The following is a 12,993-nucleotide window of genomic DNA, read 5'->3' as shown; positions in this document are numbered from 1 at the left end:
CTCTCTCAACCCATGGTGTTGCGACAAAATAGAAAAGAAAAAGAGAAAAGAAAAGAATTAAAAAGAAAAGTTGTGGAATAAAAGTATAGAATAAATTGGGTTTCCAAGCAATCCATGGAGGTGAATAAAAAGATGACTCAGAAGCACTAGAAAAAGAATTGCTAAAGGAAAAGAAGGAGATGCCTTGAGAATGCCACATTTCATGAGGATGAAAGTCACTGAGCCTAAACGACCCTACCTTTGCACTCAGCCCCATTACAAGCCTTAGAAAGACCTTTTTGATCTTGAGTAAGCCGAACCGAAAATCGATTGGAAAATAAGGGCAAACCTATGGGTGAAAACATGCATTGTGTTCCTTTTTTTGAGTGTGAGCGTTGCATCTGATTCTTGTTCTTAAATTGATTAATCTTTGTGTATGAATATGGAATCATTATTTATGTGAGGGCATTTAGATACTTTTTGCTGAGCTTGAACTTGCACAAGTAGCAAGTATTGCGAGCATGAGAATCCTTAATACTGGTGTGTCACAACTTGAATATTTGAGTACACATTTGACATGTGCATAAGTAATTTGAGCCATGTTGTGTCTGTTCATGAGTTAGTCTTGTGTAACACTATTTGAGACATCCTATTTAAACTGTTGAACTTGAGTTTGCTTGAGGACAAGCAAAAGTTTAAGTTGGAGGTGTTGATGAGTCCACAAATTGGACTCATTTAGGGCTTTATTTTAATAGAAATAGTGTTCTCAAATGCTTGTTTTATCTCAATATCTGATGAAAATGCTTAAATTTTAGGTATTTGAAGTTTTAGTGGAAGAATGGACATTTAGGCGCAAAAAGGAACAAAAGGGCTGAAAAGAACGAAGAAATGAAGGCATGAGGATCGCCGAGTCTACTTGGCGAATCGCCTAAGGGACGTACTGCGCCCCTTTGTTCCAGTATGCGAAGCCCTGAAGAAAGTGGATCAAAAGGTGATAAAAGGAGCAGTTGGCGAGTCGGCGAGTCGCCGACTGCTTTCGCGAAGCAGTACTGTACCGCCCAATGATCCAGAATGCGAGGATGCTGAAAGTGATGAGCTGACCAAAGGGCGGATCACCGAGTTCATCGGCGATCCCGACTAACGTCGCCGAACAATCCTCCGCAACATCTGTGAAAACTATAAATACTAGTTAGAGTTTTAGTTTTAGGGTGGAACATTTTAGAGTAAAATTATTATTATTCTATATACTTTTTTATATTTTTCTCTCAAGTTTGGAGAGGGTTTTGTGGAGACTTGAATAAAGGAGTTCATCTTCCCCAAATCGGAAGTGGGTCTTCTCTATTCTTCTTCATTTGCTTAATTCAAGGTTTAATTTCTTATACCCAGTTGATTTCATTATCATGTTAGGTATAATTTCTTATTTCTTGATGTGTGGCTAAAAACCCCATTTTTGGGGTGTGATTTAGCAAATATGTGTTGATATTATTGTTGGGTCTTGCTTGCTGATAGGTTCGATGTATTTTAATTGTGATTTCACCTAGTGGTTGTAATTTAATTTAATGGGTTTGTAGTTGCAAATATAAAACCACCCACATGTTTTCGGCTTGCCCGAGAGGGAGGTCGGAAACCAAGACCACTAGACTGATAGCCTAAGGAGTGAGTCGACATGAGGTTCAGCCCGAGAGGGTGAACCCTAGTCCCATATCCTAACACTCAGCTCGAGAGAGTGAGTGGGGTAAGGTGTAGGCTGGTCTTCATGCGACAAATGGGTGTCCGAGAGGAACGCATTTAAAACGGGGTAAGTTGCATGGGAGGGAACTTATTTCCATCTAAGACTTAGCCTAGTCATTATTATCTTACAAATTTCCTATCGAAAACATGTACCCAACATCTTTGTACCAATATGTATTGCGGTGACGCCCCAAGAAATTCTCATCATACTTGGTTTCCCCTTTGTTTTCATTGTTTTTGTTTCACTTGTTGCAAAACCCCCTTTGATATTTGACACTTTCGTGTCACCCCTTCGATTTAAGATGTTTTTAATTGTAAATGTCTTTAACTATGATTAATTAGAACTAAATTCTAATTGACTACTAATTCTCAAAACCGCTCCCTTGGGACACGATCTCAACCCTTGGTTAGGTTACTATATTATCGACGATCGTAGACACTCATACCGTAGGATAGTGTCATTGGTCACGATAAGCATCACGCAGCCCATACAAAAGCTCTAAACATAAAGTAAAAGACATTAAAGGAACATAGTGGATTTTGTCCTCGAAACTATGATGACTCACCATTTCTTCAACTCCAAGCACCATAGAAACCTATCTTCCAAGAATAGACCATCAAGTCCAAACCCTACACTTTGTAGAAGATAGAAGAAATATGGGTTTGCACATTTAATGTACTAAGTATGATAGTCATGCAAAAAACATGCTTAAAAATGACATTTTAGTTTAAAACCATGCAAATGCCAATTTTGAGAAAATAACATGAACTTTAGCAAAAGGCATAAGATACAAGTATAAACATCATATAAGTCATTTCATCACATTAGAACATAATCAACATATAAGTCATTTTATCACATTAAGCTTTCACCTTAATTAACCCCAAGCCATACTTTGTGCAATGTATGAATAACGTCTCATACCACCACCTACACTTCATAGAACTCCTCAAGAAACCATATGCACATCTCACATGATGAGAATAAGAATTTAACCAACATAGACCAAGAGAGCTAAATCATGGAATCCGGTGTCATATGACACACGCCGAAGAAAAGTGTTCTACTTGCCTAAGGTAGAACTAGTAACATTTTAGCTTAGGTGGATCCACTAGCTATCCTATATGGGCACATAGTTATGGGATAAGAAAGATGTTCATTGAAATTCGGCCTAACGTAGGGAGAACTTTCATCTTACCCTATCCACTCGGTACCATTCCCATAGAGTAGTTTATTTTCATTAACATTATTGTAGTTGAAAGGGCCACCAACATTAGGCCTACCGACCCAAGGTACATTACACATGAAAGAGCCACCACTATTAGGTCTACCGATCCAAGGTTCATCATTTCACACAAGAAAAAGCCACCACCAATAGGTCTACCACTTCAAGGTTCATCATTTCACACAATAAAGGGCCACCACCATTAGGTCTACCGCTTCAAGGTTTATCATCACATTAGTTTCTAGACTCATCATGAAATGCTACCACCATTAGGTCTACCAGTTCAAGACATAGCATAGAATACTTCATCATTCATTTAGGAAAGGGCTACCAACATTAGGTCTACCGATTCAAGGCAAAGCCTTACACTATTTCATTAGTCATTTATGAAAGGGATACCAACATTAGGTCTACCGATTCCAAGTTCATTTAGCCAAGATACATTCATTATACAAGAAGATGATGTTTAAGCCTACCAAGTACTTCAATTAAGACCACATTCATTAATACAATAAAAGGATGTATCATGCCTACCAATTCAAGATACATCAATCCACATTACTTTCATTTATACAAGAAGAGGATGCCTAAGCCTACCAATTCAAGATACAACATTTCATTGATGAAACTCTACACATTCTATCATCATCATTCATGAGTGTTAATTGAGAATATGCTTTCAATAATAACACAATTACATTCGAATTGAAATATGATCATTATACTTTCATTGAGATAAAAACATATACTTTACATTATGCTCAATACATAAATTCTTCATGAAATTGCCTTCCAAGGCTATGAATTAATATCAACCCAAACATTTAGAATACTACATTAGATAAGAGAATTAACATGATTCAATACCTAATTCAATAGAAACATAAACTATTCAACATACTTTCATGATCATTCAGCCCAATTCACATTCTTCTAATTTAGGATTTTGGGGAAAACATGGGTTCATAGGAGAAATCATCTTAATTCACCATAAATTCACAAATTCCATCTTAAATCATCATATATGAACCTTTGAAAACGTTTTGGAATTGAACCCATGCATAGATTGAAAACTAGGGTTTTTGGGAGAATTTGGAAACTTGTAATCACTTTTGATAGGGCTCATTGAATGAAACTTAATCAAGGATGAAGATTACCATACCTTTTAAAGAAGAACTACACAAAAATTAAAGAAGAAAGGCTGCTCCTTGACCCCTACTCTTGACCTTGATCTTGTTCTTCAATGGAGTTTCTAGAGAGAGAATATTTGGAGAAGAGGTTTCTAGTTTGAGGATTTTGAAATAATGAATTCTAAAAGAGAGTTTAATACTTTAAAAATACTTTAAATAACCAATAATAACTGTCCGCCAACTTAACTAAACTTAAAATGAAATTACCAATTAACCCTCACCTTGGTCAAGCCCTTGACAGCAAAACAACACAAACCCACGAACCCCACCCACGAATTGTAGGTTGGTCCACGGGGAGTACTGGCCAAGCGTGGAATGGTTCTGCAACTCAACTTTTGGGACCTTGACCCACGGAGGCCATCCACGGGGTGTGGCTAGACCTACGGGGCGTAGGTCCCATCCGTGAGTATCATGATTTTGGGCAGATTTTTGGGTTCTTGGGGTCTTGGGGGTTAGGCTTTAGGGTCCTCCTCAAGGACCCCTTGGTTAGTCCTTGGGAGTCGTACCTTGATGTTTAACCCCTAAAACCCTCAACCTAAACTCGAGATATCATTTAACAACTCAAAACCTCATGTCAAACTCAAAACAAAACTCGTTAGGCTCTATTTTCACTTATTAATTTTACAGGTCGTTACAATCTACTAGCTAAATAACCTATGAGGGCACATAGTTTATGGGATAAGAGGATTGCTACTAGAACCCCGACCTCTGCTATCGTGAGGGCTTGCATCCCAAGAGATTGCTCCTAGAAACCCTACCTCAACTAATGTGAGGGCTTCGATCTTATATCAATATCCACTCGGTGCTAAGCATTAATTCCCACAAAAATATACATTAAGTTTTGTCTTAAGTTCCTAATCATGGAAGAATGTCTTGACACTCATTCTCGTGGACTTGAGGGAGTAGCTAGGCAACTTTTGCCTTTAGCTCACAAGTCGAGCCATGGTCCCTCTCCTAGGCCTTGAGGCAGTGGCTTGCAACTTCCTTAACACCCTCACACACCCAACCCTAAAGTGACTTATGAATATGAGCTTGTTTTGGCAGTTTGGGGCGCTTACTGCCTAGCCCACCACAAACAACACCATAAGCTCTGGTCCCTACCACGACCCGTGCTGGTGGTTGCGGTCACTAGGGAAGTGTCTAGGGGAGAGTGGACTGACTTAGTCCTCTCCCTTGGCCCTTGCCCACCTCATTGACTCTAACCCTTATGTTTTAGCTCTAGTTTAGCCTACTAATTTCCAGGGTGTTACAGGCTGGAATACCTGATCTCAAGATATGTGGTATGACCACAGTACCAAAGAGCATGGAGAGGTCGGTGCACATCAGCTGATCCACATCTTTACAGAGTCCCACGAGATCGGTCTTTAAGGCCGTCACCTCAACATCAATTTCCCGTCCTTTCTTACACACCTCCACTCCCACACTAAGGGCATAGATCAACGCTTTGAGAGGTGTCAATGCAGCAACAATGACTCTCTCTATCATCCCAGTAATCACGGCCTCTAGCCGGGAGGCACCCATATCAGCAAATTGGGCCACATACCCCATCTTGAACAACATTGCCAGGGTAATCGGAGGTTGGAATGTAGAAGTAGCAGCAACAACAACTGATCCAAGGGGAGGAGTGCAACAGAAGTTCCAGGAGTATTGGAAGGAGCGGAGCTGGAAGTACCTGAAAGCCTTGTGCCCTAAGTAGGTAAGATGCCTCTACAGGTAGTGTGTCAATATCAACCTCCGGGGCTATGTCCACCAAGGCTGCTCTCCTCCTATCAGCCACATCCCTCTGTACTCCGCCTCAATACGTAGGATGTTAGTAGAGGATGTAGGTGTCACCTCCACGTCCGTCTTCTCATCTCGAGGAACACGGGCCTATCTATATAATTCGATGATAAATATCGGGAATAAAAGTGATATATGTCTCTTCTTGGCCCTCATGGACATCTCCTGCTCAATCAACAGTCCCATATTTAGCATCTGGCGAGAAATGAAAGACCTTAAGCATGTTGCCTTCGGGTGTCGCAAAATGAATTTATTTTCTGATGGCATGATAGTGCTGGTGATGAACCTGAACCAGTATCTTGTAGCCACGTTCAAGTCCTTCTCTATCTGGGCACATGCCTCTATATATCTCAGGGTGACATCAGATATAAGGGGTGCCAACAAACCCTTTAGGTCCTTCAATGTGTTCTTCAGGATCAGATCGATGTATTGGTGCATAAAATCATAAGTGCACCCAGAGCAACATTAATATTAGAATTGTCTTACTTCACTTTCTTGCCTCGGACTATCACAGAATCAATCGTCTTGAACATGCTGGCCTTCTTCTTCCCATTACGGACCAGCTCGCTATAGGTCGAATAAAACTCCCCGACCCAATTAGGAATGTAGTATAACACCCCGTAGCTTAAGAAAGGAACCTAACCAATATCCAGAACAAGCAGTGTCACCCACAAGGGCTAACCACACCTAATGGATGGATCCACGGTCCACGGTCCGTCAATCGTGGTCTCGTGGGTTAAGGGCTGGGAGGTTATTTTAGGGACTTAAGGGTCTTTTCCAGTTTTTATTAAATTGAAGTTTTGTCATTTTGCCTTCATCTAGACAACCTATATAAGTATTTTTACCCCGAAATTAAACCCATTTAGTTCATTCTCTCAAATCCCAAAAGAAAACCCAAACCCCCTCTCAAATATTCTCTCTCTAGAAGTTGGAAGATGAGGAAGCTAGATCAACATTAAGTCTCCAATCTTCATGATTTTGTGGGAAATTGGACTAAGGTATCATAGCTCTTCATCCATTGACATTTTCGATCCATGGAGTCTCCTAGAATTTCCCCAATTTGATGAAGAATTCCGCAATTTAGCTAGGGTTTCTTCCAATGTTGAGGATTATGTTGATCATGGATCCAATTGAGTGGATTGTGATTGTTTATGATAGAATTAGTATAATTACATGTTATTAGATTGAAATTACATGTATCCATGCCTATACTAATTAATTAGCTAACATAACTATAGTTTAAATTAATTACCGCTCGCAACTTAATTTTAGTTGTAATTACGTCGCTTATACATATACAACTACAAATTATACACATGCATGTACAATTATATGACAAATATACAAATAAAATTAACCTCTCTCCACTCTTTGCCCTCTCTCGCTCGCCTCTCCCAATCTCGCTCCTCTCTCTCCTCCCTCTCCTAATCTCGCTCACCAAATATACAAATACATATGTTACCAATTACATATATACAATTATCTGACAGATATATGTATACAATTCGTCTCTCTCCACTATCTGCCCTCTCTCGCTCTCCTCTCTCCTCCATCTCCCAATCTCGCTCGCCTCTCTCCTCCATCTCCCAATCTCGCTTGCCAGATATACAAATACATATGTATATCAGTTACATATATACAATTCGACAGATATACATATGCAATTCGTCTCTCTCCACTTTATGCCCTCTCTCCTCCCTCTCCCAATCTCGCTCGTCTCTCTCCTCCCTCTAACATGTAGCTACGAATCGTAATTAGCAAACTATAGTTATGGAGCATAATTAAGTTATTTTTGAATGGCTATATGCGAAATTTTTCCTAAAAAAAATCTTTTTAATGATTATATATAACATATCAAATTTTAAAAAATATTTTGGGCTAACACTAATTAACTCAATTCCTAGTGAGTTGATCTAATAAATGAACGAATCACTTGAGGGCATTGGGCGGGATTTTTACACCCCTAATCACTGCTGTAATGGACTCAAAAAGTTGCGAGAACATCATGCAAGTATACCATCAAGGGACACCTAACGGTATACTCTTTAATCTAATCCTTCTGATACGAGAAGATGCATTTGTACTTTATTTTCAATCACTACTTCCATCATCCTTGAGCTGAGAATTTATCGAAAATCTCTCCACCTTCCAATATGGGAGTAAGCTCTATGTATACATTATTCTCCCCAAACCCACCACCCCCGCGTGTGGTATATGTTGTGGTACTCCCGTCATCAGATCTTCCCTCCTTCGTTTCTTTCTACACGAGCACTTGCTCAAGGTGGAATACTTCCTCCCATTGCAAATTCCATAGCATCAAACAGAAAGTGAAGGTACCAACTTTAGTGATATTCTACTTTTCTCAATATCACTTTCATCAAGCACCAGGCTGTGGCCCTGTGTCGTACCACTTTATAATTGGCTTTTTGAAGGCTGGGAAAGGCACCTGACAACCCCTTTATTACAATTGGCCCAGTATTCCTTTTTGTTTTTATCATCTTTTTTTGTGGTTGATTTTGTGGGGGGGGGGGNGGGGGGAGGTGGCAGTGAGAAAGATAAGTGCGGGTCCATCGTTATTATACATTGATAGCAAGACAAAACAACATATCCAGATAGTTTTGCAGACACATTTGAAAATTGGGGAAAACAACAATCCAATAAGAGACCCCAAATGAAAATACAATAGTAAACAGACAGCCACCTTCAAACTCGTTAAACAGCTTCTCATTTTACTTTATTCTAAATTGCTTTTTTCCTCTTCTAAATAAGCTCAGTAACGCACCATCATACTCGGAACTGCCACTTTACTGGACTGATGCCATGTGCTTAATCAAGTCCACCACTCGTGTGCTGCATTCACAGCAAGGAAAAACATTAGCAGCAGACCACAAACCATTTAAGTGCTGCCTAACACAGTTCTTGTAAAGGAGAATTCTAAAAGAAGGGTCTACAGCAGCTCTGAATTTAAAGAGAAGTAACTTTTTAAGATTTACCTGTAGCCCATTTCGTTGTCATACCAAGAAACAAGCTTCACAAAGCTCTTGCTCAAAGCAATTCCAGCCTTGGCGTCAAAGATACTTGATCTGCAAATTATTTTAATTTGAATTACAAATCAGTCAAATTAACACTTCAGCTCTCTAGTCTGGTTCACGCAGGGTCAGTACAGAGGGAATTTACAGGAAAAAATGCATTAGGCAGAAGTGATAGACATTTGTTGTTTTGAGTGAGTCATTTTCATTCAGAAACATAATATGGAACATAACTTCAAAAATCCATCCTCACCTGTTGTCCCCAATAAAGTCTGTAGATACCACGTCATCTTCAGTGTAACCAAGAATTCCCTTTAATTTTCCTTCAGACTCCTCCCTAATGAAATGCCAAAGCAAAAAAACAGATTAATATAAACGAGCAGCTATTAAAACAAGTTGAGTCACCCTAAGGCCTTTTCTACTATTTCACCCAGCGGCGAGCACTATTACTCCTTTTTTAGCATGTATTTTGCATTCATGGAAACCTGTAGCGTATACTTGCCCAAATTGAATGAAGCACAAAACATTTTGTATTTTTTACAGGGAAGGGGGAATGGGTAAAGGAGTAAAGTGCACAGACTTACTTGATAGCAGCCTTGATTTCATCATAGGTGGCTTCTTTCTCCAACCTCACTGTGAGATCAACCACAGAGACATCGACCGTTGGAACTCGGAAAGACATTCCTGTTAACTTTCCATTCAATGATGGTAGCACCTTTCCAACAGCCTTTGCAGCTCCAGTGCTGCTGGGGATAATGTTGAATGATGCAGCTCTTCCTCCCCTCCAGTCCTTAGCTGATGGTCCATCAACAGTTTTCTGGGTGGCTGTTATAAAATAACTACTTAGTACTCAAGCTACAGAAGCTGTATTAACTTCTAATGCATAAAGCAATACTTACCGGTTATGGAGTGAACTGTAGTCATAAGACCCTCAACAATTCCAAACCTGTCATGAATAACCTGCAAAGTCACAACAGAAATCATTTAAATTCACATATAGGCTCAAATACTAAAATGAAGAACAGGGCAAGAAACAAAAAGGGAACCTTTGCCAGAGGTGCAAGGCAGTTAGTAGTACAGCTAGCATTAGAAACGACGTTGAGGTCTGGCTTGTATTCCTTTTCATTGACACCAACAACAAACATCGGTGCATCCTTGCTAGGAGCAGAAATGACTACTTTCTTCGCACCACCCTGGTAATAACAACAACCAAAAAATTTAAGCAGGTACTTAACACCAACTATTCAATGCAGGTAATCAAGCTAATGTGCAAGGAAATATGTGATAACCATATCAATCCAAGTAGTCAACATTCAAACATCATGGCATTAGCATCAATTTGCATTTTAAAAAAACTCATATAGAGGCAATACAAACAACGTACTCTAACACCTAGACTCTTGTAGAGAAAATCAACAGAGATGTTTTAAATTGCTTTCAAGATGACAGCATATTCTGTCCTTACGTTTCCACAAAAGTTTGATTGGACAGGAAAAGAAAACAAAAGTACATGAGTAAAGCCTCAGAATTGCACCTTCACTAACAAATGCATACATAAACATGTATAAAAGCAAAAATGACAACAAAGTTCGCTACATTGTTTCAGGCACCAAGTGTTCAGGCCATGGGGGATTATATGTTGGAGCGTCAAACTATGTATTATGAAAAATCATAAGTCATATTAACTACAAATAGTAAGCCAAATTAAGAACCGCTCTAGTTCTTTAGGATCACAAACCTTCAAGTGGGCAGCAGCCTTGTCTTTATCAGTGAAGACTCCAGTTGCCTCCACGATGTACTCTGCTCCAGCCTCAGCCCATGGGATCTCCTCTGGGTTTCTTCAGACATCCATACAATAAGTCCAATCAAGAGAAATTCTAATGCAGTTTTTCGTATGATAATGAAAAGCTGGAGACATAATTTACCTTATGCCAAATACAGTAACAGGCTTCTCACCAAAGAGAAGAGTCTTCTCATCCTTAACCTTAAGCTCATTGTTCTTCCATTGACCATGAACACTGTCATACTTAAACATGTATGTCTGCAACAAGCATCATATACAATACCCATCAACTTAACCCCTCAAAAAAGAACAGTAAACTTACACATGACCATGTATGTCTGCAACAATCATCATATACAATTCCCATCAACTTAAACCCCCAGAAACCAACAGATTTATTGATATTGTTACTACTCAATTTCACTATGTGAATTTCGCAAAACATAAATAAAGGAAAAGAGTTGTATTTGACCCAACACTTCAGGAAAGTGAAGAACTAAGAAACAGAAAAAGAAAAAAGAATTGAAAGGTCAAAAACACACCCCTTATTTTATGACCGAAGTGCACTGGCCATCAAAAACAGACTTAAAAGTATCCCGATTTTTTGAGTTTCCTACCTGAACTATCATGTGTGAATTTACTACTTGAACTATCACCAAACGTTTATCAAAACACACATGAACTATGAGTTGCTCACTTTTCCTACCTGAAATTTCAGGTATGAAACTCAAACAATGATAGTTCATGTGTTTTGAAAACATTTTGTGATAGGATCCGACATGCTAAATGTTTATCGAAACAACACCTGAACTATGAGTTGTTCACTTCTCCTGCCTGAAATTTCAGGTATTTAACTCAACCAATGATAGTTCATGTGTGTTTTGATAACATTTTGAGACTCACACACCTGATAGTTCAGGTAGAAAACTCAAAAAACTTGGATACTTTTAGGTGTATTTTTTAATGTTAACTCAAAAAAAAAATCATGGTAATTAACTATCAATGTGAAAATAGTCTAATTTTGATAAAATTGTCTAAATACTAATGCACAATTTAATGAACTAAATGTACTAAACATATGATCAACCCAAACTAGAGTGACATTAAAGCATAATCCATAGTTTATTAACTATCATTAATTGCAATGTTACCATGTATTCCACGGTAATGAAGGGGTCGTTAACAGCAACGAGCTCAACATCATCTCTTTGTAGAGCCACTCTGGCCACCAATCGGCCAATTCTTCCAAAACCTACAAACCAAACAACATTCGAAACTCAATCTTGGCCAAAACCACAAAGTAATTTCATAAAAGTAGAGCAAAACACACTAAATTAACAAATTCAAACGAGAAAAAAAACAACAGATTATATACCATTGATTCCGATCTTAATCTTGCCTGCAAAAAATTACAAAGAAGATATGGAAAAAATGGAATTAGTCAAAGTCTGTGAACTGAAACGTAAGATACTTGCAAAAAAAAAATTGAAGAAAAAGTACAAAAAAGATGACTGATAATATACCCATGATTTTTTTGTGAACTGAGAAGGAAAATGGAGTTCGTTTTAATTGGAGAGGTTTTTGTGAAATGAAGTGGAAAGCCAGTGGAAGGGTTTAATAGAAGTGGCTAGTAATGGGAGACCGGGAGAGCCGGTAAGTAATGCGATTCCACTTTATTAATTGTCTCAATTCTAATTAATGGAATAATTTCAGATATTTCCAATTAACGATCATTATAAAGAATTTATAATTACTCCTTTTATCCGATAATAGTTGTTTACTATACTAAAAATAGATGTTCAATAAAATTTATTCATTTTATGAAAATTCATGAATAATTCTACATTTAATTCCTAATTTACTTTTATCATTAACTATAATCATTTTTCAATACCATTGTTGGACAGAGGAAATACAATAGATGGTAAGTATATTTCATCTGATAGTTGTAATAAAAACACCAAAGTTCTAGTAACTACTTAATATGTTGCCTAATAGGTCCGTCGAAAACAACATAACGATATCTACTTATCATTTCATAGTCTAATTCTCATATACACTATTTTTAACTACATTCATTAGTCAATCATTTAATATCAAGAATATAATATATGATATTTATATAAAATAGCGTAAAATACTTTTGAACTATTGAAATTGGTACAAAAATATCATTCATTAACCTATTGGCTTCATAGTACTTGTGATGTTAATCTTTATGGCCCTATAATATTCTTATTACAAACGACCGCCATTAGCAAATATAATTATAATTC

General features: G+C 38.1%; 1 protein-coding gene across 1 annotated transcript; it reads right to left on the bottom strand.

Annotated features, from left to right (window-relative positions):
• Positions 1-8,465: 8,465 nt before the first annotated feature.
• On the bottom strand, positions 8,466-12,369 carry LOC125872944 (glyceraldehyde-3-phosphate dehydrogenase, cytosolic). The gene is made up of 11 exons (XM_049553761.1): positions 12,241-12,369; positions 12,093-12,116; positions 11,869-11,969; positions 10,860-10,975; positions 10,673-10,772; positions 9,981-10,127; positions 9,834-9,894; positions 9,519-9,759; positions 9,188-9,271; positions 8,899-8,988; positions 8,466-8,755 (listed from the first exon to the last, which is right to left on the bottom strand). The coding sequence occupies exons 1-11, from the start codon at positions 12,242-12,244 to the stop codon at positions 8,710-8,712; spliced, it is 1,014 nt and encodes a 337-aa protein (XP_049409718.1). The 5' UTR covers positions 12,245-12,369; the 3' UTR covers positions 8,466-8,709.
• Positions 12,370-12,993: the final 624 nt, after the last annotated feature.

The sequence above is a fragment of the Solanum stenotomum genome, chromosome 8, assembly GCF_019186545.1.
Source record: "Solanum stenotomum isolate F172 chromosome 8, ASM1918654v1, whole genome shotgun sequence".
NCBI classification, from domain to species: Eukaryota; Viridiplantae; Streptophyta; class Magnoliopsida; order Solanales; family Solanaceae; genus Solanum; species Solanum stenotomum.
Note: the sequence above shows the minus strand (reverse complement) of the source record. Positions and strands in the feature narration are given on the sequence as shown.

Excerpts from the sequence above, each read along its gene's own strand:
- LOC125872944 (XM_049553761.1), bottom strand. Across the intron at positions 10,976-11,868 it reads TCATTACCGTGGAATACATG|ACATACATGTTTAAGTATGA; the intron begins GTAACATTGCAA and ends TGCTTGTTGCAG. Across the intron at positions 9,760-9,833 it reads TACAGTTCACTCCATAACCG|CCACCCAGAAAACTGTTGAT; the intron begins GTAAGTATTGCT and ends ATTTTATAACAG.